Source organism: Capricornis sumatraensis, chromosome 2, assembly GCF_032405125.1.
Source record: "Capricornis sumatraensis isolate serow.1 chromosome 2, serow.2, whole genome shotgun sequence".
In the NCBI taxonomy this organism is placed as follows: domain Eukaryota; kingdom Metazoa; phylum Chordata; class Mammalia; order Artiodactyla; family Bovidae; genus Capricornis; species Capricornis sumatraensis.
Window position 1 is genome coordinate 49,115,654 of NC_091070.1, and position 27,188 is coordinate 49,142,841.

The 27,188-nt window shown below is 39.0% G+C and overlaps 1 protein-coding gene across 2 annotated transcripts in view; it reads right to left on the reverse strand.

Moving 5' to 3' along the window:
* The window catches only part of ZNF280D (zinc finger protein 280D), a 124,635-nt gene extending 99,333 nt beyond the window's left edge, over window positions 1–25,302 (reverse strand). The window contains exons 1-2 of one of the 2 annotated variants that reach the window (XM_068963949.1): window positions 25,188–25,302; window positions 4,447–4,492 (exon numbers count right to left, since the gene is read on the reverse strand). In XM_068963949.1, the coding sequence (XP_068820050.1) occupies window positions 4,447–4,459 (13 nt within the window). In that variant the 5' untranslated portion in view covers window positions 4,460–4,492; window positions 25,188–25,302. Of the gene's footprint in view, window positions 1–4,265; window positions 4,288–4,446; window positions 4,493–25,187 lie in introns of those variants that run through there. The other variant, XM_068963950.1, reaches the window with a different exon arrangement.
* Window positions 25,303–27,188: the final 1,886 nt, after the last annotated feature.

Consider the following 27,188-nt stretch of genomic DNA (forward strand, 5'->3'; position numbering starts at 1 on the left):
AAAATGTATCCCCTCACATGCTATTCTATATGTAATAGCATAGTAATAGCATACTACCATGCTCATCAGTAAATAGTGTTTATATGGTCATCATAATGAAAATATCAAATACAAATTTAACCAAAAATTGGGAGACACTTAAGAGGGAAGGAAGGGATAGTTGTAAAAAGCAAAAATCCTTAGGACAGAATAGCACCAGAAAATGGTTAAAACTGACTATGCAACGGCAGCACAAATATATATACACATAAGCACTTTTTAAGAAACTGAGGCTAAACCACAGTTTTTTTAAGTTGTTTGCTTTATTTAAAACAATGTGTATACTTTAAGCTGAGAGGAAGGACAAAAAGGAAGAGTAAGAGTAGCAGAGGAGGGAAAAAAAGAGACACAGTATTAAAAGTTCTAAACTAAAGTAAAAGCAATGGAGATGGGTACAAGTGATACATAAAGAGGGTATATATATATATATATGTGTGTGTGTGTGTGTGTGTGTTTATACAACTCACAGGAAAAGATCCTGATGCTGGGAAAGATTGAGGGCAGAAGAGGGCGACAGAGAAGGAGATGGCTAGATGGTATTGACACAACGGACGTGAGTTTGAGCAAACTCAGGGAGATAGTGAAGGAAAGGGAAGCCTGGCATGCTACAGTCCATGGGGTTGCAAAGAGTTGAACATGACTGAGCGACTAAACAACAAAATGTCTGTCTGTCTGTCTGTCTGTCTGTCTGTCTGTCTGTCTGTCTGTCTAGGACAGGCTGCTGCTGCTGCTGCTAAGTCGCTTCAGTCGTGCCCGACTCTGTGCAACCCCATAGACGGTAGCCTACCAGGCTCCCCTGTCCCTGGGATTTACTTCTCCAATGCAGGAAAGTGAAAAGTGAAAGTGAAGTCTCTCAATCGTGTCCGACACTTCGCAACCTCATGGACTACAGCATCCCAGGCCTCCCTGTCCATCACCAACTCCTAGTCTTAATGACCCAGAGAACCATGATGGTAAGATCACTCACCTAGAGCCAGACATCCTAGAGTGCAAAGTCAAGTGGGCCTTAGAAAGCATCACTACGAACAAGCTAGTGGAGGTGATGGAATTCCAGCTGATCTATTTCAAATCCTGAGAGATGATGCTGTTAAAGTGCCGTCTCAATATGCCAACAAATTTGGAAAACTCAGCAATGGCCACAGGACTGGAAAGGTCAGTTTTCATTCCCATCCCAAAGAAAGGCAATGCCAAAGAATGCTCAAACTACCGCACAATTGCACTCATCTCACAAGCTAGGAAAGGAATGTTCAAAATTCTCCAAGCTAGGCTTTAACAGTATGTGAACCAATAACTTCCAGATGTTCAAGCTGGATTTAGAAAAGGCAGAGGAACCAGAGATCAAATTGCCAACATCCGCTGGATCATCAAAAAAGCAAGAGAATTCCAGAAAAATATCTACGTCTACTTCATTGACTACACTGAAGACTTTGACTGTGTGGATCAAACAAACTGTGGAAAATTTTTCAAGAGATGGGAATACCAGACCACCTGACCTGCCTCCTGAGAAATCTGTATGCAGGTCAGGAAGTAACAGTTAGAACCAGACATAGAACAGACTGATTCTAAATTGGGAAAGGAGTATGTCAAGGCTGTATATTGTCTCCCTTCTTATTTAACTTACATGCAGAGTACATCACATGAAATGCCAGGCCGGATGAAGCACAGCTGGAATCAAGATTGCCAGGAGAAAAATCTGATATGTAGATGACACCACCGTTATGGAAGGGAAGAAGAACTAAAGAGTCTTTTGATGAAAGTGAAAGAGGAGAGTGAAAAAGCTGGCTTAAAACTCAGCATTTGAAAAAAAAAGATCCTGGCATCTGGTCAGGTGATCCAGTCCCATCACTTCATGGCAAACAGACTGGGGAAACAGTGGAAACAGTGACAGACTTTATTTTCTTGGGCTTCAAAATCACTGCAGATGGTGACTGCAGCCATGAAATTAAGACACTTGCTCCTTGGAAGAAAAGTTACGACCAAGCTAGACAGCATATTAAAAAGCAGAGACATTACTTTGCCAACAAAGGCCCGTCTACTCAAAGCTATGGCTTTTCCAATAGTTATGTATCGATGTGAGAGTTGGACCATAAAGAAAGCTGAGCACTGAAGTTGTGCTGTGGTGTTGGAGAAGACTCTTCAGAGTCCCTTGGACAGTAAGGAGATCAAACCAGTCCATCCTAAAGGAAATCAGTCCTGAATATTCATTGGAAGAACTGATGCTAAGGCTGAAGCTCCAATACTTCTGCCACCTGATGAGACGAACTGACTCTTACCACCTGTATTCTTGCCACCTCTTCTTAATCACTTCTCTTTCTGTGAGGTCCTTACCGTTTCTGTCCTTTATCATGCCCATCCTTGCATGAAATGTTCCCTTGTGATCTCCAATTTTCTTGAAGAGATCTCCGGTCTCTCCCTATAGTTTTCCTCTGTTTCTTGGCATTGTTCATCGAAAAAGGTCTTCTTGTCTCTCCTTGCTATTTTCTGGAACTCTGCATTCACTGCAGTATACCTTTAACTTTCGCTTCTCTTCTTTCCTCAGATATCTGTTAAGCCTCCTCAGACAACCACTTTGCCTTCTTCCATTTTTTTTCTCTTTGCAACAGTTTTGGTAAACTGCCATCTGTACAATGCTATGAACCTTCGTCCGTATTTCTTCAGGCACCGTCTACCAGATCTAATCCCTTGAATCTATTCAGCACCTCTGCTGTATAATCATAACGGAGTTGATCCAGGCAAGAATAGTGGAGTGGGCTGCCATCTCCTCCTCCAGAGGTCTTCCCAGGGATCGAACCTCTGCCTCTTATGTCTCCTTCATTGGCAGGCAGGTTCTTTACAACTAGTGCTACTTGGGACTACCCAAAACCTGAATGGCCTAGTTCTTTTCCTACTTTCTTCAATTTAAGCCTGAATTTTGCAATAAGAAGCTCATGACCTAAGTCACAGTCAGCTCCAAGTCTTCTTTTTCCTGACTGTATACAGCTTCTTTATCTTTGGCTGCAAAGAACATAATCCATCTGATTTCAGTACCGACTATCTGGTAATGTCCACATGTAGAGTCATCTCCTGGGTTGCTGGAAAAGATGTTTGCTATGACCAGTACGTTCTCTTGACACTCTGTTAGCCTTCGCCCTGCCTCATTTTGTACTCCCAGGCCCAACTTGCCTGTTAATCCAGGTATCTCTTGACTTCCTGTTTTTGCATTCCAATCCTCTATGATGGAAAGGACATCTTTTTTTGGAGTTAGTTCTAGAAGTAGGTCTTCACTGAACTGGTCAACTTCAGCTTCGCTGGCATCAGTGATTGGGGCACAGACTTGGATTACTGTGATGCTGAATGGCCTGCCTTGGAAACGAACCAAGATCATTCTGCTGTTTTGAAGACTGCACCCACATGCTACATTTCAGACTCTTTTGTTGACTATGAGGGCTACCCCATTTCTTCTAAGGGTTCTCGCCTGTAGAAGTAGTTATAATGGTCATCTGAATTAAATCTGCCCGTTCCTGTGGATTTTAGTTCACTGATTCCTAATATGTTAATGTTCACTCTTGCATGTCCTGCTTTAACACATTTAATTTACCTTGAAACAACGGAGACAGTGACAGACTTTATTTTCTTGGGCTCCTAAATCACTGCAGATAGTGACTGCAGCCATGAAATTAAAAGATGCTTGCTCCCTGAAAGAAAAGCTATGACAAACCTGGACAGCATATTAAAAAGCAGAGACAATACTTTGCTGACAAAGGTCCGTCTAGTCAAAGCCATGGTTTTTCCAGTAGTCCTGTATGAATGGGAGAGTTGGACCATGATAAAAGCTGAGCACCAAAGAAATGATTCTTTTAAACTGTGGTGTTGGAAAAGATTCTTGAGAGTGCCTTGGACATTAAGGAGATTCAACCAGTTAATCCTAAAGGAAATCAGTCTTGAATACTCATTGGAAAGGCTGATGGTGAAGCTGAAGCTCCAATACTTTGGCCACCTGATACGAAGACCTGACTCAATGGAAAAGCCCCTGATGTTGGAAAAGACTGAAGGCAGGAGGATAAGGAGACAACAGAGGATGAGATGGTTGGATGTCATCACCGACTCAATCAACATGAGTTTGAGCAAGCTCTGGGAGTTGCTGATGGAGAGGGAAGCCTGGCGTGCCACAGTCCCTGGGGTCACAAAGAGTCAGTCATGACTGAACTGAACTGAACACTAGTATCTATCCTAGCAACAACACTTACTTTTTGGCTGAAAAGGGTTGCCACCAATCAAGATGAAAAGTTGATTTTCTGTAAACTGTCATCTAAGTACTGATACATGATATCAGTCAATTTTATGAGTACCTTTAAGTAAAGCCAAATACTGAAAAATGAAACTTGAAATTCAGAAGTTCTTGGATCTAATTTTGATCTTCAAACTCACCATGTGACTCCATACAAGGCAGCAAGTTATACCTCAGTTTTCTTTACTATAAAATAAAGATAACTAGTATTAAAGTGGATTTCATTAAATACACACATATTTAACCTTTTTTCATATAAAAAGCTCAAGGTTTAAGTTTGATAAGTCTAATATAAACATTTAATTCACTCTACAAAATTGGTTCATTCTTGAATGAACTCAAATTTATTAAGTAAAATGGTGATTCTATTAAGGCCCTAATATTTGAACAAGTCTGAAATTATTATATATAAAGATTTTTAAAAGCATCTTTCTATAGAAATGAATAATCACCTCACAGTATACTATTTTAGTAAATCTGAATATTCAGATGCTGACATTAACCTTTAACTGTTGCTGAGTCTTCACATTTCAGATATAAATATAATTGTTTCCATGAGAAAACATAGTCATAAATCAATTTTAGTTTATGTTTTTCTCAGTTTTCTAATCTATGAACTCAAAAGGACAAAAATTAGTTGGATATAGTATTTTATCATAGATTACTTCATCATTCAAATAATAACTACTCAAACTAATCATAGTCATTTTTTCCTATATGTAAGGTAATGGGGCTAAAAACAAAGAAATAAGTCATAGTAATTGCCTTCAAAAATTCACAATCTATTATGTCTAACATTCAAAACAAATGTTGCTAAAATAAATTTTCAAAAATTTGAACTGTCTTATTTAAAACAAGAATCTGTTTTCTGGATTCCCACACATATAACAGCATACATATTTTAAAAATATGCAGATATTTTTTAAAATCTCATGATTTAGTTATAAAGCAAAAAAGGAAAAAATCAGATAACAGAAACCTAAAATACTGAGATACACAGTTAATACAATCTTCACATTCCTCTTTATTCTCAGGCTGACTAAAGCAAATTTTCCTGCACTTTATTCAATAATTTTCAAGTTATTTGGATTGAATTAGACCACAGGAATAAAATTATTATTTTAATTTCAGAAGCTATTGCTATTAAATGTTTAAAATACAGGAACAAGAGACTCTAGTGAATATTTATATAATATGAACTAAATTCTGTAAATTTTAATATCAACTACATTCACCAAGTTCTGAGGTAATTCTTTAACTCAGTTATTTGAATAGTTGTAGCCTGCCCCTATACTAACATCAGAGGTATGTATAGATAAATACATACAATTTTTGCTCACATTAAGGACCTACTAGTATCAAGACTACAGAATATTTAACAGCTTCAATTACACAGACTATGAAATTCAAATATAACATTTTTGTTAAGTGATCATAAAAATATCATTTAGCAGAACTTTAAAATTAGTATTCAATTTACAAATATTCAATTAATAAATGACCTGTCCATGTGAACAAGATATCCACTACCTTGTGGACAGAGGAGCCTGGCAGGCTACAGTTCATGGAGCTGCAAAGAGTCTGACACAACTGAGTGACAGAGTATGCACGCATGACTAAAGATGACTTTAAGATGATCTATTTTAAAGGCCTGAGGATCATAGTACCTACTTAGGAACCTCCACTGATACACCAGCAAAGACACTAAAACACTGGTAATTAGAATTGCAATTTCAGCCAGAAGCTGCACTGTGTAATACAGTAGCTACTAGACACATGTGACTATTTAATTAAAACTAAATAAAATTTAAATTTCAGTTCCTCAGTTTCACCAACCACACTGCAAATGCTCAAAGCCACAAACAGCTGGTGGCTACTGCATTGGAAAGTGCAGCTACAGAACATTTCTATTGGACAACACTAAAGAGTCACTGCCATATTTCATTCTGATCAATATACACTTTCATGGATTCCTTTGGCATGTCAGCCTCTGGAGCATGCCAAAACTATCAAAGTAAAAATCTCGTAAGTCACTACTTCAGAATTTTGGTGGTAAGCCATAGAATCCTATGAAGGCTAAATCAGCTACCACTGAAATGAAATATCCAACAAAGATATGCAGTGGAAATCTCAAAGCTCCTACAGCTTCTACAGCTCAGACTTGGCTCCAAAACAGCTAGAAAAAGGGAACAAACTACACTTCAGCTACTGACTGAGGTAGAAATTTCATGACCACCTTTAATACACTTGTTTCCAAATGAATTCCAAGTAAATGACTTATAAGACTTTTTAGATTATATCACTGTCTTTTGAAGACTGCTTGCATAAATAATTCCTACTTTGTTATTTTTTGTTTCAGATTTTATATATCTAAAATTAAACTATATCTTAAGGATTTTTCCTACAAAAATTTTCAGTCAAAGGAAAAGTGAGGTTTAAATTTTTAACTGTTTGAAAATTTTACTTTTAACCATTGATAGATATCACCTGATGTGATGTCACTGTTAAATAATAAAGGCAGAGTTTGAACCTGTTGTTCTCCACCGAATTTTACTATTTCACAGTTAGTAAATATTTAAAGTATACAGTAAAGTATAAAAAGCTGAATCTAACCTTAGGGATTGTTGCATATACATATATATATATATTTTTTATAGCGTTATGATGAAGATTAAATGAAATAATAAACACAAAGCACATGGCTCAGTGCCAGGCACACATAAATCACTGAATAAGTCTTAACCACTTTTAACTCTGGGCTAAATCTCATTTTAAAGAACTATAAGAACAGATCACAATTTCATTATTACACTGCAATTTATAAGTTATCATTTGCACATTTAGAAATCACTTTGTCATACAGGATCTTTACTACAGTAGTATTCCTCACAGAAGTTTAGTTTTTATAAAGCTAAATAAACATTCTGGAATGTGGCAGCCAAATCTATCCTGTGATACTTTCATCTTAGGAAAAAAAAGCATTTATAAACTAGTTAAAACACTTATTAACATAAAAAATGCTAAACCATCATATGCATATAACACACACCTACAATTTATCAACACTGCTAAATTTGATTCGTCACTTTTCTCCTCTCACAAATTTCCCAAGAAAATCAAGCATTCACATCATTTCACTGACTTCAAAGCTTTGGTTTATATTCTATTTCATTTTATAAATAGTTCTTTAGTCTTTGTCATTAATGGCATACTGAAATGGAGGTCTATAATTTTAGAATTCTAATCCCAAATGAACAGAGCTTTAAGCAGTCAAAGTGGGTTCTTAACTATGAGTAACAATCTAGTATTCCCGATCCTTGTTTTATGATCTCTCAAGAATTTTCAACTATCTCAAGGAGATACTAGAAAATTAATTTTAATCTACTGTTTATTTTCTTAGAATCATACGGTCTTTTGAGGAAGAAGAATCATGTTTAAAACTCAGCTTAACATCCATCACCTATTGAGTCTATCATGGAAATTAATTTTAACATGATCAGAAAAGCAGAGAATTATTATATCTAATTTGGCATTCTAAGACAAGTCACACAAACAGAAACCTTAAATCATAAGCAATAAACCTTATATAATTTAAACCGTATATATTTGAGAGACCCAAAAAAATTTGGTTTCATAAATTCAGGTACTTAAATAAGAAATTTTATAAATAAAATTATCATAATTTTATTTAAAAACATTAAGTAGATAACATTTTAAATCAGTATTTCCTCCTTTTATGACTTTATTTTATTGTTAGAAAGCTAAGCATCTATCTTCTTCAGAATCAGTCTAGTTGTTACCGTTAAAAACCAGACTTATTCTTGAAAAGTGTACCAAACAAAACACACAACTGAAAACATCTGACCACTAGCAGCTAAAATACTGCAAAATATTGGGGGATCACAGAAACTCAAAAAAATATTTCATCAAATCTCATCCGATTTCTGAAACACTCTAATTTTTATCTGAATTTTTATTCTGGAATTAGTCACTTCAATAAATGGAGAAAAGGACATTAAAAGGGGAAAATATGGATATATGTAGTTTTATTTTTTTTATTTCAAATGTCATTTTACAAAAAGATGACTCATTTAGGAATCTTAAGAGCAATGATGCAAACAGAGAAGCATTGGGACTCAGTATGAAGGAATAGTGATCTACAAATGAGAACAGAATAAGGATAGGGAAATTTTAGGTCTTTTAGCTAGGGTAAAAAGAGGTTGCCCTAGCTATTTCCAAGACTAAGGGTGAAAAAGCAATCTGGCCAGCTTCTCCTGTCCATCTCCTAAACTTCATTCTCTTAAGGTAATCAAAGAATTAATGCTATAATACTCTGAAATTAGGAGAAATCCAGACAGATGCCATACGCATGTAGGGCATCAAAATATGCCACGTTGGCAATTAAGGAGGAAACACGAAAAAGCTCTCTGCCCTCCTCCTACATGTCTAAAAGCAGAACATAATTTCCCATTGCAAAGGTCTTCCACTTCCCTTCTCCCACTTCAGGAGGAGGAAAAACTACCATTATCACTGAAGACAGAAAGTCCCTGTCAGATGGCTCTGCACAAACAAATCTTACTAAAATAGTCCTTATCTCCCATTAATTTCCCCCATACATGTATGTTCATTGCCTCAATTTATCACTCCTAGAAGCCCAAACCCTTTTTCCCTTGACCTGCCACTTCTCTCCAAATTTATCACCTTTTAAAAAAACAGTATGCTGAAGAAGCTGAAGTTGAACAGTTCTATGAAGACCTACAAGACCTTCTAGAACTAACACCCAAAAAAAAAAGATATCCTTTTCATCATAGGGGACTGGAATGCAAAAGTAGGAAGTCAAGAGATACCTGGAGTAACAGGCAACACAAGAGAAGACTCTACACATAGACATAAACATAAACATAACAGATGGTCAATATCGAAATCAGACTGATTATATTCTTTGTTGACGAAGATGGAAAAATTACGTAAGTAAGAAAAAAAAAGACTTGGAGTTGACTGTGGCTCAGATCATGAACTCCTTATTGCAAAATTCAGACTCAAATTTTTGAAGAAGTAGGGAAAACCACTAGACCATTTAGGGATGACCTAAATCAAATCCTTATAATTATACAGTAGAAGTGACAAATAGATTTAAGGGTTTAGATTTCATAGACAGAGTGTCTGAAGAACTAGGGATGGAGGTTCATAACATAGTACAGGAGGCAGTGATCAAAACCATCCCCAAGAAAAAGAAATACAAAAAGGCAAAATGGCTGTCTGAAGAGGTCTTACAAATAGCTGAAAAGAAAAGTGAAAGGCAAAGGAGAAAAGGAAAGATTTATCCATCTGAATCCAGAGTTCCAGACAACAGCGAGGAGAGATAAGAAAGCCTTTCTAAGTGGTCAGTGCAAAGAGATAGAGGAAAACAACAGAATGGGAAAGACTAGAGATCTCTTCTAGAAAATTAGAGGTACCAAGGGAACATTTCATGCAAAGATGGGCTCAATAAAGGACAGAAAGAGTAGAGATCTAAAAGCAGCAGAAGATATTAAGAAGAGGTAGAAAGAATACACAAAAAAGATCTTCATGACCCAGATAACCACCATGGTGTGATCCTCCATCTTGAGCCGAACATACCGGAGTGTGAAGTCAAGTAGGCCTTAGGAAGGATCACTAAAAACAAAGCTAGTGGAGGCGATGGAATTCCAGCTGAGCTATTTCAAATCCTAGAAGATGATGCTGTTTGAGTACTGTATTCAATATGCCAGCAAACTTGGAAAATGCAGAAATGGCCACAGAACTGGAAAAAGTCAGTTTTCATTCCAATACCAAAGAAGGGCAATGCCAAAGAATGCTGAAACTACAGGACAACTGCACTCATTTCACATGCAAGGAAAGTAATGCTCAAAATCCTTCAAGCTAGGCTTCAACAGTATGTGAACCAAGAACTTCCAGATGTTCAAGCTAGATTTAGGAAAGTCAGAGGAACCAGAGATCAAACTGTCAACATCCGCTGGATCACAGAAAAAGTTAAAGAATTTCAAAAACACATCTGTTTCTGTGTCACTGACTACGCTAAGGCCTTTGACTGTGGGATCACAACAAATTGTGGAAAATTCTTCAAGAGATGGGAATCTTTGAGAAATCTGTACGCAGGTCCGGAAGCAACCGTAAGAACCGGACATGGAACAATGGATTGGTTCCAAATCGGGAAAGGAGTACATCAAGGCTGTATACTGTCACCCTAAATTTAACTTATACTCAGAGTACATCATGCAAAATGCCAGGCTGAATGAAGCACAAGCTGGAATCAAGATTGCCAGGAGAAATATCAATAACCTCAGATATGCAGATAACACCACCCTTATGGCAGAAAGAGAAGAGGAACTAAACAGCCTCTTAATGATGGTGAGAGAGATGAGTGAGAAAGCTGGCTTAAAACTCAACATTCAAAAAATGAAGATCCTGGCATCCCGTCCCATCACTTCAGAGCAAACAATGGAACAATGGAACCGGTGACAGGTTTTATTTTCTTGGGCTCCAAAATCACTGTGGACAGTGACTGCAGCCATGAAATTAAAAGACGCTTGCTCGTTGGAAGAAGAGCAATGACAAACCTAAACAGCATATTAAAAAGCAGAGACATTGCTTTACCTACAAAGGTCCGTATAGTCAAAGCTATAGTTTTTCCAGTAGTTATGTTCAGATGTCAGAGCTGGACAATAAAAAAGGCTGAGTGCCAAAGAACTGATGTCTTTGAAATGTGGTGCTAGAGAAGACTCTCAAGAGTCCCTCGAACAGCAAGAAAATCAAATCAGTCAATCCTAAAGGAAATCAATCCTTAATATTCATTGGAAGGACTGATGCTAAAGCTGAGGCTCCAATACTCTGGCCACCTGATGGGCAGAGCCAACCACTGGAAAAGACCCTGATGCTGAGAAAGACTGAAGGCAGGAGGAGAAGGGGACGACAGAGGATGAGACAATTGGATGGCATCACCGATTCAATGGACCTGAGTTTGAGCAAACTCCAGGAGAAGCGAGGGACAAGGAAGCCTGGCAGTGCTGCAGTCCATGGGGTAGAAAAGAGGTGGACACCATTGGGCAACTGCTGCTGCCGCTATTAAGTCGCTTCAGTCGGGTCCGACTCTGTGTGACCCCATAGACAGCAGCCCATCAGGCTCCCCCATCCCTGGGATTCTCCAGGCAAGAACACTGGAGTGGGTTGCCATTTCCTTCTCCAATGCATGAAAGTGAAAAGTGAAAGTGAATTCGCTCAGTCCTGTCTGACTCTTAGTGACCCCATGAACTGCAGCCTACCAGGCTCCTCCGTCCATGGGATTTTCCAGGCAAGAGTACGGGAGTGGGGTGCCATTGAGCAACTAAACAACAACAAACTGGTTTACGCAAAAAGAGAACTTATAGACTCCTTTACAGAATTAGTTGTAGGCACATTTTAAACAAGGATAGCTAAACCTGGTGTTTCTCTCTCCACCTCTAGGTTTCATTTCCTCTATTCTGATACTATCCTCAGAAAAGGTCCTTCTATTGTGAAGGACTACAGCAGCTCAGGACCTCCCTGGTGGTTCAGTGGTTAAGAATCCACCTGACAATGCAGGAGACACAGGTTCGATCCCTAGTCAGTAAGATCCCCTGGAGAAGGAAATGGCAACCCCCTCCAGTATTCTTGCCTGCGAAATCCCATTGACATAGGAGCTTGACAAATTACATAGGGTTACAAAAGAGTAGGACATGATTTAGTGACTAAACAACACCATCACCAAAAACAAACTGCAGCTCCAACTAACACCTTTCAACATTCAAGACTTGGACAATGATAACAGGACCAGCTCTGACCAAAGTTGACTGGCTTGGCTAAAGTCACATCAGTTCAGTTCAGTTCAGTGGCTCAGTCGTGTCCGACTGTTTGCGACCCCATGAATCTCAGCACGCCAGGCCTCCCTGTGCATCACCAACTTCCGGAGTTCACGCAGACTCACGTCCATCGAGTCAGTGATGCCATCCAGCCATCTTATCCTTGGTCGTCCCCTTCTCCTCCTGCCCCCAATCCCTCCCAGCATCAGTCTTTTCCAATGAGTCAACTCTTCGCATGAAGTGGCCAAAGTATGGAGTTTCAGCTTTAGCATCATTCCTTCCAAAGAAATCCCAGGGCTGATCTCCTTCAGAATGGACTGGATGGATTTCCTTGCAGTCCAAGGTACTCTCAAGAGTCTTCTCCAACACCACAGTTCAAAGGCATCAATTCTTCGGCGCTCAGCCTTCTTCACAGTCCAACTCTCACACCCATACATGACCACAGGAAAAACCATAGCCTTGACTAGATGGACCTTAGTCGGAAAAGTAACGTCTCTGCTCTTCAATATGCTATCTAGATTGGTCATAACTTTTCTTCCAAGGAGTAAGCGTCTTTTAATTTCATGGCTGCAGTCACCATCTGCAGTGATTTTGGAGCCCAAAAAAATAAAGTCTGACTCTGTTTCCACTGTTTCCCCATCTATTTCCCGTGAAGTGATGGGACCAGATGCCATGATCTTCGTTTTCTGAATGTTGAGCTTTAAGCCAAATTTTTCACTCTCCTCTTTCACTTTCATCAAGAGGCTTTTGAGTTTCTCTTCACGTTCTGCCATAAGGGTGGTGTCATCTGCATATCTGAGGTTATTGATATTTCTCCCAGCAATCTTGATTCCAGCTTGTGTTTCTTCCAGTCCAGCGTTTCTCATGATGTACTCTGCATAGAAGTTAAATAAGCAGGGTGACAATATACAGCCTTGACGTACCCCTTTTCCTATTTGGAACCAGTCTGTTGTTCCATGTCCAGTTCTAACTGTTGCTTCCTGACCTGCATATAGGTTTCTCAAGAGGCAGGTCAGATGGTCTGGTATTCCCATCTCTCTCAGAATCTTCCACAGCTTATTGTGATCCACACAGTCAAAGGCTTTGGCAAGGTCAATAAAGCAGAAATAGATGTTTTCCTGGAACTCTCTTGCTTTTACCATGATCCAGCGGATGTTCGCAATCTGATCTTTGGTTCCTCTGCCTTTTCTAAAACCAGCTTGAACATCAGGAAGTTCACAGTTGACATATTGCTGAAGCCTGGCTTGGAGAATTTTGAGCATTACTTTACTAGCATGTGAGATGAGTGCAATTGTGCGGTAGTTTGAGCATTCTTTGGCATTGCCTTTCTTTGGGATTGGAAGGAAAACTGACCTTTTCCAGTCCTATGGCCACTGCTGAGTTGTCCAAATTTGCTGGCATACTGAGTGCAGCACTTTCACAGCATCATCTTTCAGGATTTGAAATAGCTCAACTGGAATTCCATCACCTCCACTAGCTTTGTTCATAGTGATGCTTTCTAAGGCCCACCTGACTTCACATTCCAGGATGTCTGGCTCTAGGTGAGTGATCACACCATCGTGATTATCTGGGTCGTGAAGATCTTTTTTGAACAGTTCTTCTGTGTATTCTTGCCACCTCTTCTTAATATCTTCTGCTTCTGTTAGGTCCATGCCATTTCTGTCCTTTATCGAGCCCATCTTTGCATGAAATGTTCTCTTGGTATCTCTAATTTTCTTGAAGAGATCTCTAGTCTTTCCCATTCTGTTCTTTTCCTCTATTTCTTTGCATTGATCACTGAAGAAGGCTTTCTTATCTCTTCTTGCTATTCTTTGGAACTCTGCATTCAGATGCTTCTATCTTTCCTTTTCTCCTTTGTTTTTCGCCTCTCTTCTTTTCACAGCTATTTGTAAGGCCTCCCCAGACAGCCATTTCTCTTTTTTGCATTTCTTTTCCATGGGGAGGGTCTTGATCCCTGTCTCCTGTACAATGTCACGAACCTCTGTCCATAGTTCATCAGGCACTCTATCTATCAGATCTAGGCCCTTAAATCTATTTCTCACTTCCACTGTATAATCATAAAGGATTTGATTTAGGTCATATCTGAATGGTCTAGCGGTTTTCCCTACTTTCTTCAATTTGAGTCTGAATTTGGTAATAAGGAGTTCATGATCTGAGCCACAGTCAGCTCCTCGTCTTGTTTTTGTTGACTGTATAGAGCTTCTCCATCTTTGGCTGCAAAGAATATAATCAATCTGATTTCGGTGTTGACCATGTGGTGATGTCCATGTGTAGAGTCTTCTCTTGTGTTGTTGGAAGAGGGTGTTTGCTATGACCAGTGCATTTTCTTGGCAAAACTCTATTAGTCTTTGCCCTGTTTCATTCCATATTCCAAGCCCAAATTCGCCTGTTACTTCAGGTGTTTCTTGACTTCCTACTTTTGCATTCCAGTCCCCTATACCCTCCCCTAAATCAATCACTATTGATCCCCCTGGTAACAGACACACAACCACAAAGTAACTTTTGTGGAGGAGGGGATGGTTCCCTAAGGGAAAATCAACACCTATGTTACCAAGTAAGGGTCTTAAGGGTGAATGGATGTTGAGTAGCAAGAACAACAAACGTCCACTAGCAGGAATTAGAATTAAAGCTTTGTCCCAAGACTAAGATTTCTAACCTAGAAAAAAACAAGACTGGGGCAGGGGTGGCAAAAATGAAAGCTGTTTACAGATATTTTAAAGTTTGTCCTAAGAAAAAAGGCAAGAGAAAGACTTGATCCTGTGGCTCAAGTGATGATAATAACAATAACAACACTGCTCTTATTTACTTGTTTTTGAGTAAACCAGAGAATTCATTTCTAGTTTTAGCTTAAAAACAACTACTTAGCTCATTACATCTACTATAAGTTATAATAATGTTATTATGTATAATAATTATCATTACCATTTGCTAATTAATTAAACACTCATTATTTCATCTAATCCTCAAAAACCTTTATGACACTATTACTATCCTTGCTTTATAGCTGTGGAAATCCAATTATAGAGGTTAAGTACCTTGCCCAAAGAAACACAATTAAGTGGTTGAGCAAGGATTCAAACCCAGACACTTCAAAGGCTGAAGATTTCAACCACATACTATTTGCCTACATAAAGAACAAAATCAGAATAATAGGGAGGCAGATTACATATACAAAACAATCAGCAGTTAAAATATCAGGAAATTAGATGAACTTGAGATGTGATAGATCACTAAAGAAAAATGAAAAATTCAAGCATTATGCAATTGAAGACAATCACTTTCAAGATCCCTAAGGATCCTTCCAACTTGAATACTGTAAACATCTAGTATACAAAAACTTTTGGCCTAGACTGAAGGAAAAGGGGAATTTATTATTACTTCAGTTTAAAAAAAAAAAAAAAAAAAAACCTGCCCTAACTGAAAAAGTTGAATTATGAAAGTTCATCTTAGGAGTTAGAAATGAAGAATTTTAGTTACCTACCTACTATACCTAAATATTTTCCAGAAACTCTCAAATACAATGTAACAAATGAAACTGTCATCCTTTTGCACTTTTTTCAATGTTTCCCTCTTTCATTAATCATATTTTATCAATTCCTCAGTTCTATAGTCTTTCTTCAAAATATTTCCCACAACCAACCTTGCCTTTGCATTTGTAAGTACTTGTTCAGGCCCTAAGAACTGCACATTTTTGGCAACAGATTTACAAGATTCACTTTATATTGTCTCTCAGCATCCAGATCTGCTTTCATCCATTCAATACAAAATCATCAAATTATCAATTCCCTGAAATAATGCTTTTATTATGTCACTTACCAATTCCAACTCCACCAATACAGGGAGAGCTGGGTTATCCCAGTGCCAGAGGCTTCCAGAATGCAATGAAGCACAGAATAAGCCAAATGCTCTAGGAGCTGACACTTCCACTAGAAGTTGTGCTGCTCAGCTTGCACTGTCTAACCCAAGAAGAGAACACATAATTCTGAGCCAGAAAGGCTGAGGCTGAAGTGAGGGAAGGCCAAAGCATCGTATCTTACAAAAAATATGTACTGTGTGGTACCCAGTAATTATTACAATGACTGAAATAAACTTTTCCTAAGACTCAATTTTCTCATCTATAAAGGACAGGCGATAATAATACCACCCGTCTCCAAAAACCATTTGTTTTGAGGAAGAAATATAATCATGAAACACATTACAACCAACAAAACATTACATTAAAAAAATGAAATGAACCTTGCACCTTATTTTATGTCTTTGGATATGTTCTAGTGTCTCCCAGTTTAGAGTCTATGGGAATTTGAACAGAATTTGTATCCTACTGTTCTGTGAAAATTGTATAAATCTTAATTATGTTGAACTGGTTCATGGCACTTTTCAGGTCTACTATATTCTTCTACTTTTCTATATATTTATTCTATTAATTTTTGAGAGTTTGATATTGAAACTCCAACTAAAAATCTTACTTTATCTATTTAAAAAAAACTGTAAAGTACAGTGGAACTATATTCTGTATTTTTCAAGTCTGCTATAAATGCATTATTATACTTTTATAATTTAAAAAATGTTAAATAAAGAAATGAAAGATTAGAAAGATATCTTCTTCTCTAAAGAACATGAATACTAACCAATGTAGTGTCAATTTTCTTATTTACCTTTTTCTATTCAATAAAGTTGGGAGATTATTTATTTTTCCTCATGGAATTTAACAAAGCCACTTCCATGCTGTACTTTTTTCCATAAAGACCTTTCTATCAGCAGTCAGCAATCTGAAAGTTGAAAGTCAGATATTAAACCCTAAACAGGAAAAGCAAAATGAGTGAGTAAACAAAAGAGATAGGGATTAGGATATATCTAAAATTCCCAGACTGCTACCAAACCCTCCAGGTTTTGCTTCTCAAACTTGCCAAAGGTTAAGAACAAATACCTACAAAATAAGGAATACAGGATAAAGCCTTAGAAACAAGGAGCAAATTATGTCATAGACTAACAATACTTGCATTGGTTAATATCCCTCAACAGAAAGACATTCACAACATGCTGAAGAAATCAAATCTGGCCAAAATAAAACCCAACAGTGTAGTTGATTTTCTAAGGATGAAACCTACAAAGTCAACCTGAGAAATTTAAGAAATATATATTAATTTACTTAAAAGTGACTATAACAAACACACTGCATATTAACACAAATACTTCTATGAAAAACAGCTGTATTTTCCAAAACAAAAATTTAGAGGATGGCACTGTTTTCCATTTTTGCAAATCTTATTAATTTTAACACCTGTGTTCAGAGGCAGCTGGATTCTCTTGTCTGCTTCTGTATTCAATCTGTTATACTACCTTGTTCTGGTGAAGTGAGGGAAATCTAGCTTCATGGGATGTTAATATTAATAGATACATGGTAAAGGGAACGCCTTCTAGAACCCTTACTCCATTAGTGAAGGAATGCAAAGAAGTGGAAAACCTATAATGGTAGTAGGAGGCAAGCAGGTTTCATGTGTGAGTTGGAAGGCAGTGGAACTCTGTATCTTACCGTCCAAATTAACCATCAACCTTCGGCATACTATCAGAGTCCATAGGAACAGTTTCAGTTTTAATTTTCTTTCTTTAGCAGTTCTAGTTTTAAAAATTGACATTTTATGAATTCTATTGTTTCCAAGAGATCTTCAAACAACAAAGGGAAAATGTACTTATTACTTTAAAATAGAATAAAACTCATTCTATCTTATAATTACTATGTGAACCCATAGAATACTTTTATAAATCGAAGATACATTATGGAATCTGAGTAGTATTATTTTTCCTGCACCTTAAAATATTTTGCTAATTCCTTCATCCTAGGTGTTATTTCACTGCTGAACATCAATTTTTCCCAACTATGCTTTAAAAAAAAAAAAACTAAAATAATAAAACAGAAGAATGATTTAACTGCCTAGAAGGATAATGCAAAAGTGAAATACATCATCACTAATACATTATGCTTTGCCTTTCTCCTCTTGAGTTTTCCTATTGTTTGGCACAAAATACTGCATCAGCTTCCAAAAAGGTATAGAAGACTGGAGGCATTATCTTTGTAGTCTGTGTCAGGAAGGAAAGACTTTACTTACACCCTTTTAGGATGCAATATCTTGTGGCCTGTGAATTAAATTAACAAAAGACAAGTCAACAGGAGAAAAAACACATTATTTTTTTTTTTAATATTTACATACACTAGAGTTCACAGAAAAGAAGTAAAACTCAAAGAAGCAGTTAAGATTCAGAGTATATATCATTTAAACAAAGGAAAGGGAATTGGGGCTTTAAGAGACAATAAATTGGGGGGCGGGGAGAGATTAGCAACTATGTGGCAGAACTAATGGAAGATAAGGGTTATTTTAGTTGAGTCTGTTTATGGAAACTCATCTCAGTATCAACTCTCCATCTTAAATATTAAGAGTCACTCTTTACTTTCTGGCAGGTGATGGGAAAACCTTCAAAAAAGAAATCTATGCCCTGATTTTAGGCAGTTGATGTGGGGGGCAGGGGGAGGGGGTTGGTGGCAACTCTTACTGCAATTCCACATTTGTTGATTCTCAATTACCCTCCACTCAAAATAATCCATTTGTCAAAGTGGCATATTTTAGGGGGCAGATCCTTTAATCAGCTTCTAATTCTCATTGACTATGGTTAAGAGCTCAGAACTTGGGGGCTTCACTGGTAGCTCAGTGGTAAAGAATCCACTTGCCAACACAGGAGCCATAGGTTGGATCCTTGGTCCAGAAAGATCCCACATGCCACTGAGCAACAAACTCCATGTACCACAACTACTGAGCCTGTGCTCTAGAGCCTGGAAACCTCAACTACTGAAGCCCACGTGACCCAGGTTCAGCAACAAGAGAAGCCACTGCAATGAGAAGCCCACACACCACAACCGGAGCCTGGCCCCCACTCAGTGAAACTAGAGAAAAAGCCCTCGAAGCAACGATGGTCCAGCATAGCCAATAAATAAAGAACTCAGAACTTTTAATTTTCTGTCCATAATTGAACAGATGAAAACTGACAGAGGAGACATTTCAAAATTATTAGATGAACCTAAAGAAGCACTTCAGACTGTAATAATGACAGTGAAATTTGGGAACTCTCAGGCTAAGTCTAGATTACACTAAGTCCCTAGACAGATTTTCTCAAACTCAAAAATGAGTAAACAATGTATTTCTAAAAACTAAAAGGAAATACAGTATTCTCATTCAGCAGGAAAAGCTTCATCATGCAAAATTTTTATAAGAATGCAAAAGGACATGTGACAGTATTCTTTCATCCTTCATGTCCGTGGGCTAAAATTAAACTTGATACAGTTCTTAAGTGGAGAAGTATTAAATGTAGATGTATACAATGCTGACTAGAAAGAAACAGGCAATGCAGAGAATTTTTTAATTCACTGGATTATTCTAATTGGTGTCTACAAATCTAAAACTGGAAATACCTTGCAATTAGGAAGTAAAGATGGCCATCTTCCCTTCAGCAAAATGTTGAACCATACAAGTTTTCAAAAAATTGTTGAAGTATTGCATTTGAGGATGCACATTGCAAAAAGAAGACCCAGAAGGAATGATAAGAACGAACCTACAGGGAAATATCTGAAATCTCAAATCACTATATTCCAGATTCATATATGACAGTTGAAGAATTAGTCATATGCAGACAATGTTGCCTATTTTAAGTAAACTTCAAATCTGGAAAACACAGACTAAAACTCTAGGCAATTTATGATAGTGTAACACTGTAAGCTTGAAAAATGCATAGAGTGATTCAGAAAAGGGATGAGAGCAGAACCAAGAGCCTCTCAAGAACTAACAAAAGAATCTGAAAATTCTATCAGAAATACAACTTGTAACAAATTTTTTTAAGTTTAGAATTGGCTTAGTATTATCTATCAAGAAACTTTCCTTAGTTGGCAGTATCAGAAAGAACGAGGTTGAACTTCTGTGAAATTTCACGAAGGAAAAGCAAGAGAAGTTAATTGCATGTAATCTGGTTTTCAAACATATTTAATGATTCTTACTGCCCTAAGAAAAATTAGTTCTCTCAGGACTTCCCTGGTGGTCCCATGGTTAAGAATCCACCTTCTAACTCAGGAGACGTGGGATCAATCCCTGGGTGGGAGACTAAGATCCCAGATGCCACAACTAGAGAAAGCCCACACACTATACAACCAAAACATTTAAATATATAAAATAATTTTAAAATTTAAAAAAAAAAAAAAAACTTAGACCTCTTCTCAGCTCAATGCATTCTCAAGTATCAATGAATTTTTTTAAACCCTGTATAAGTTAACCTGGAGAGAGTTATATTATATAAAAAGAGTAAAGGAGGGATAGATACTGATTAAGAAAGTCAGGACCTATCCATGAGCTGAACAACACAGGGTTTAGGCCCTGTTCAGTTGAAAATCAGTGTGTAATAGTTGGCACCTCTGTATGCATGATTCCAAATACTTGGATTCAACCCAACTGCTGATCATATAATACTGCAGCATTTTTACTGAAAAAGAAAATCCACGTGGACCTGAAGTTCAAACTCATGTTGTTCAAGGGTCAACTATACTTAAAAACAGCAATGGCACCCCACTCCAGTACTCTTGCCTGGAAAATCCCATGGACGGAGGAGCCTGGTAGGCTGCTGTCCATGGGGTCGCTGAGGGTCAGACATAACTGAGCAACTTCACTTTCACGCATTGGAGAAGGAAATGGCAACCCACTCCAGGGTTCTTGCCTGGAGAATCCCAGGGACGGGGGAGCCTGATAGGCTGCCATCTATGGGGTCGCCACAGAGTCGGACACGACTCAAGTGACTTAGCAGCAGCATACTTAAAAAATGACTTGAAGATGATGGCCTATGACTAATATTACTATCATTATATGAAGAAAGCTTCAATTACAAAACTGTAAGTTACCAAGAACATTCCTCATGCAACTAGGAAAAGCACTTATGGGAACTATAAGAGAATTCTATCTCACCCTCTAACCAAAATATTCTAAGGTCTAAGTGGGAAGAATAAAGGAAGATGCTCTTTGTGTGAATAAAACACTGAAAAAAAAAATCATGTTACAAATACAGTATTTGTCAAGAGAACTCAAATGTGATGCATATTAATTATAGGGGTAATATTTAATTAGATGCATGAAATGTATTTGTTATTTATTTGTAAGTACACACACAAAAATGTTATGTTGAAATTCTTATTAAAAGTTCAAATAAGTTGTTTTACATTATTCCTTTGCTGTTTAGTCGCTCAGTCATGTCCAACTTTTTGCAACCCCATGGACTGTATCCCACCAGGCTCCTCCATCCATGGGATTTCCTAAGCAAGAATACTAGAGTGGGTTGTCATTTCCTTCTCTAGGGGATCTTCCCAACCCAGGGATTGAACCTGCATCTTCTGTACTGGCTGGAAGGTTCTTTACCACTGAGTCACCAGGGAAGCCCACATTACCTCTATCCTTCTGTAAATTATATTCAAATTACATGATGATATGTAATTAATAAAATAATTTAAAATGTTTAAAAAAATAATTCCTTTTGATCTAGAAAATAAAGATTGATAATAATTTTTCCTGGTATAATGAGAATTAAAAGAATCCTTAAAACAACTACTTTGCAAAAATCAATAAAAATTTCAAGCACACATTTTTGATAGAAGTTACCAAGTAAATAAAGTCATTATATATATCTTTAAAACAATTTGACTGAAAAATCAAGTATTTTTGAGTATTCTAAAGCAGGAAAAATTAACTATTCAGGACTATATATTTAATTAATGAGTATGTCATAAATATTTCTCATCATCCAAAAGTTATTTCTGAAATAACAAAATATGTTGTCAACAATCTCCAATTTCCTGTCATCTAAAATTATCATTTACTTTCTACTTTAAAAAATTGGTATTCCATGTAGGTATAGTCCCTGCCCAACTACTATAGAAAAAGAAATCTTGGTATAGTTCTAAATAAAAAAAGAACAGTGTGGTAAAGAAGTGCACAAAATGATTTATTCATTTTCTTTGACGTCCTCGCCCCTACTAACAAAGCCAATGCTGAGTAGTAAAACACTGGACTAACAAGCAGGACTGGACCAGATAGCCTAACTGGAAAGAATGAGTTTAACTGGGAAAACTGTGGTTTGTAGTCTTTCAACACAGAACTTTCTATTTCTCAAAGCTCACCACTGCTATGAGGGTCTTGAGCAAACTTTCAAAGGAAGCAAAGTCTAATACCTACTTTCTGTCCCCTCTTCCCTATCCACTGTAGGCTCTGATGCCAACTGGAGCAGCAATTCCAAGATCCCTAAACTAGGTAAGTCAGTTCTATCCTTCAAAACTGCTCCCCTCCTTCATTCTCAAACATCCATTTCTAGAGGATTGCTCCCTACTGTGTTATCAGATCACTGCAGTTAAATTCATACCAAATACCAGTGCCAAAATATCAGCCCACAGATTATCTGCTAATTGCAAAGGGAAATGCTTACAATGGACAGATAGTCTGTCACCATCATACCCAAGAGATCAAATTTAGGATTACCAATGGGATAATACCACTTTATGTGCCTTCTGATATTGTATAATGTGCAGCACACTGCATGACTTGTTAAGTATTTTTGCCAAAATTATTTAGCCTGATCTACTCAAGCCTTTAGACCTAACTTCAAGTTTATAGAAAATATAGCGAATACAGGATACAATTAAACCCCATGAGGAAGAAACTGTCAGTAAAATACAGAATGTAGGTTATTCTACAAGCCTATGGCCTGGTCTCTTCAAAATGTCAACGCCATTAAAAAAAAAAAAAGGAACTACACTAAATTAAAGGGAACTAACACAAATGGAATGCATGATTGGATACTGGTTCCAAAATAAATGACTAAAAAGAAAATTTTGAGGACAACAGGGAATATATGAAGAACATGAGAATACATATTACCTACACACATTATATTATCAGGGATTGCTGCTGCTGCTGCTAAGTCCCTTTAGTCATGTCCAACTCTGTGCAACCCCATAAATGGCAGCCCACCAGGCTCCCCTCTCCCTGGGATTCTCCAGGCAAGAACATTGGAGTGGGCTGCCATTTCCTTCTCCAATGCATGCAATCCATCCTCCATTGCTTCAGTCGTGTTCAACCCTGTGCAACCCTATGGACAGCAGCCCACCAGGCTCCTCTGTCCACGGGATTCTCTAGACAAGAATACTATCAGGGATTATGTAGGAATTATTCTTAACTTTAAGTGTGATTATCATATTGTCTATACATAATGACACACATACAGTACTTAAGTGTGAACTGCCATGATGTATGAAATATGCTTTGAAAATGTTCACCAAAAATAACCGAGATAAGCAGATAAAGCAAATGTGGCAAAAGAGTAACAACTGTAAAAACTAGGTAGTAATATGAGGGCTCAACCGGGCTATTCAATCAACTCTTCAATGGTGGGGTCGAGGGGAAGAATAACATGAAAACTTACATTAACGAAAAGTTATAAAGCTAAGAAATACTCTTAAAAATGCAACGGAAAGGGCAACCGAATATTCTTTCTTAAATTTTGCAGGTGTGCCTATGCTCTTTTCCTCACTCACCTCACTCTCACACAAAAAAATTAAACAGTTAATTGCACACTCAACGAGGAATAAGACCTAAGATGCAAGAAATGGCTCTATCGCTTCCTAGCCATGACTTCATTCAAGACCTCTCACCCTGATTTCTCCTTCCTCACCTGCAAAATCAGTTCCAGCATCACAGATCACTGTAGAAGGGGTTAGGAGATACATATCGGAAGGTGGTAGCAATGATCGATACAAATGCAGGACACAATTATCGTGGTATTTGTACTGATATTTTAAAACACTGAGAGCACAAAGCCCCAGTTTAATTCTCTAAGCACATCAGTGCCTTGGTCACAGGCACAGTAAGTTTCTGCTTAAAGACAGCCTGAATAGGAAAACCAATCCCCCAAAGGACGACTCCTCACGACTGCAGAGAGGTGGCTTTTGTGCTTTCAATCGGTCCTCTGTTTCAATTTTTTAATGGTTTAATGCCGCTAAAAGACGTCAAATTCTTAATACACAGTTACAAACTGAAAACAATAAATAAATCAGGTTTAGGTTCACAGAATTTTTTTTTAAACTAACAACTCCTGGTAAACAAAGAGAAGCCCCCCGGACGAAGGTCTCGCATGCTTGCAGAAGCGGCTTCACTTTGACGTTTCTCCTCTCTAGTCAACCGTTCCATAAAAACGTTAACACTTGAAAGAAGTCCGGCATGCCGAACTCCCTCCATCTCTAGAGCAGGATAAAACCTCAGAATGAGATCATTCTTTCCATCTCAGAAGTGGAACCTGCAAGCTCCGTTAGGAAATTGTGTACCAAGCCCATGTTTCTCCTCAGCGCCCCTTTCCTGTAGACAATAACGGGATGTCTAGGACAGAGCGGGGAAGCCCTCGGACAAGAAGGCGGATGTGAGCGGGGAATGACTGGTCACCTGGGCGGGGGAACCTGGGCCCTAAGGCCCACGAGGCCTCAAGGTTCGGCAGCCCTTTGGTCTCTCTGCCTCCGACTGACGAGACTCGGGGGAGAGCCGAAGCGAGAAGCGCACGGGTTCCTGGCAAACAGCAGCAGAAAATACACGGAAGGCCAAGGGAGGAGCCTCCAGAGAGAAAAACCCAAACCAGGCCAGGGGCAAATAAGCCCTGGGGGGCGAGGCGGGGCGGGAAGGCGGCAGCGGTGGCCTGCGCGGCCCCGGCCCGCCACCCGGAGTCGGCTGCCGCGTCGCGCCGGTGTCCCTCCCCCGCCGGGGCCGGCGCAAGATGGCGGTCCGGCCGTCGCCGCGCAGCCGGTCCCCACCCCCGCGCCCTGGGCGCTCTCGGCGACCCGCGCCGGCCCCGACACCCCCAGCCCGGCGCCCCCGGAGTGAGGCGGCGCAGGCCGCGCGGGAGGGCCTCTGCCTGCTACAACGCGGGGCGGGCGTGGGCGGGCGGGGGCGGGGGGCGCTTACCGTGAGCGGAGCGGATCGGCCTGACTGGGGCCCTGAGGAGGAGGAGAAAGAGGAGGAGGAAAAGGAGGAGCACGAAAAACTACACGGCGGCGACGGCGGCGGCTCCCATTGCGGAGCAGGCGGCCGAACCGTGGGCAGGGGGGGCTCTCGTGGAGTCAGCGCGCTGCCTCATGGGTAGGCTCCGGGTCAGCCTCTGCGCGTCCGGACTCCCTTTCTTCTCGCCGACGCGGGAGGCGGGCGCGGGCATGTGCACCGCGTCGCGAGCCCTCGAAGGATCCCGCGGCTCTCCACGAGCGAGCAGCCGCCGATTGCCAGAGACTGGGTCGGGGTCGGAGCGGTCGTGGGTGCCACCTACTTGCTGGCCAGCAATCCCGAAATCGGGGTCGCATCGAATCTGAAGACGTGGAAACGCGAGTTCCAGGACCTCCCTGTGTGTAACAGCTAGTTCTCCTTAAGCTTGGAAAGTAAGAAGGTCTAAGAAGAGAGGCGCCATTAAAAAGAAGTACTGTGCCTGAGCGGAGACGACACACAAGATGAGAAAAAGAAGTAGAGAAGGTTCTTTTAATAATTGGTTAATTTTGCCAAATTTGTTTCAAACACGCGATTTTTGCTTCCGTCTCCTTTAATTCCTAGCTTCCATGGGTGCTTGTAATAACTTAAAAAACGAAAACAAGTACAAAATACACGTGCATTTACAAGAACACCTGCTAAGATACTGGTTGCACAAATACTTGCAAAACATTGTACTGATCTGTAAGGAAAGTTTCTTCTCCCAGTTGTCCTCACAAGATCGATGACAGTAGTGATCTAACTCTCAGAAGTGATCTGAATTAGTGATCTGCCTCGTTAGATCCTTAATATACACCAATCACTGCACTCACCATTCAGCCACTGGATCGTACTAATTCTTCTTGCATATTTGAATCAGTTTCTTCATTCTCAACCAGACTCCCCCCAGCTTTTCTCTAGCGTTTATCGTTACAGTTTTTTCCTTATTGATTACCACATTTATGCCAACTAAACTTACTCAAGACTGATGTATAAACAAAAAATCCTATTTATTCCTCCCCCGCCTCCGGTGAAAAACCAGAAATGAAAACCAGAAAACTGTATACATTAATGTTTCCATGAGAAGCCACGTTTTAAAGGTTATCTGGTGAGAGTGAAATCAACAAACTGGATGATGTATTTCACTATTCATCCTCAAAACTCCAGGCTCAGATCTAGAACACAACTGTCTTGGTTTTCTTGACACTGTCCACACCTTTCCATCATTTTTAAGTGCTTCCTCTGACTTGTATTTTCTGCCCCTTTACATTCTGTACATGCTAAGTATCCTCATAGTACTCATCCTCCTTAAGTGAGATCATTTGCCTCCCTTCCCTAACTGTAATGGGTATAAGTGATTTCCCACCTCTTCCACAATTCCATTGTGTTCACCCAAATTTGGGCAGAAAAATCACCACCCCAACTCCAAGAATATTGCCTCTAACTTAAAACGATCAGAATACCCTTCCCTCCCTTGAACAGTTACTGTTTCATAAATCAATCAGGGTAAAGGCCAGGACTTTTGTTTGATTGTGAACAAAAGAGAAGTTCTTTCTTTCTCTGGATGATGTGGCATTAGAATGTGAATACCAGAAGAGGTACAACCTTTCTCATGTGTGTGCTACTGAGAGCCAACTGAGAGCAAAGCCAACATGTGGAGGAGGAATGGCTGGGCAAATATGTCATAGAAAAAATAAGTCAATCCCTGAGAGCATCATAAACCTACAAAATCAAACCTAACCTGAATCCCATTCTACTGCTAGACTTCTCTGTTATATGAGCTAATGAATTCCCTTTTCTGTTTAGGCTAAAGGGGTCCAAAATAAGCCACTGTGGCATAAAAATTATTTTTAGTTAAAGGTGTTTAAGTTCCCGAAATCCCTTGTCTAACTAAAAGCAGAACCTCCCTCCCAAAAGAAGTCAATTGTCACGCATCTCCTCCCAGGAAGCAAC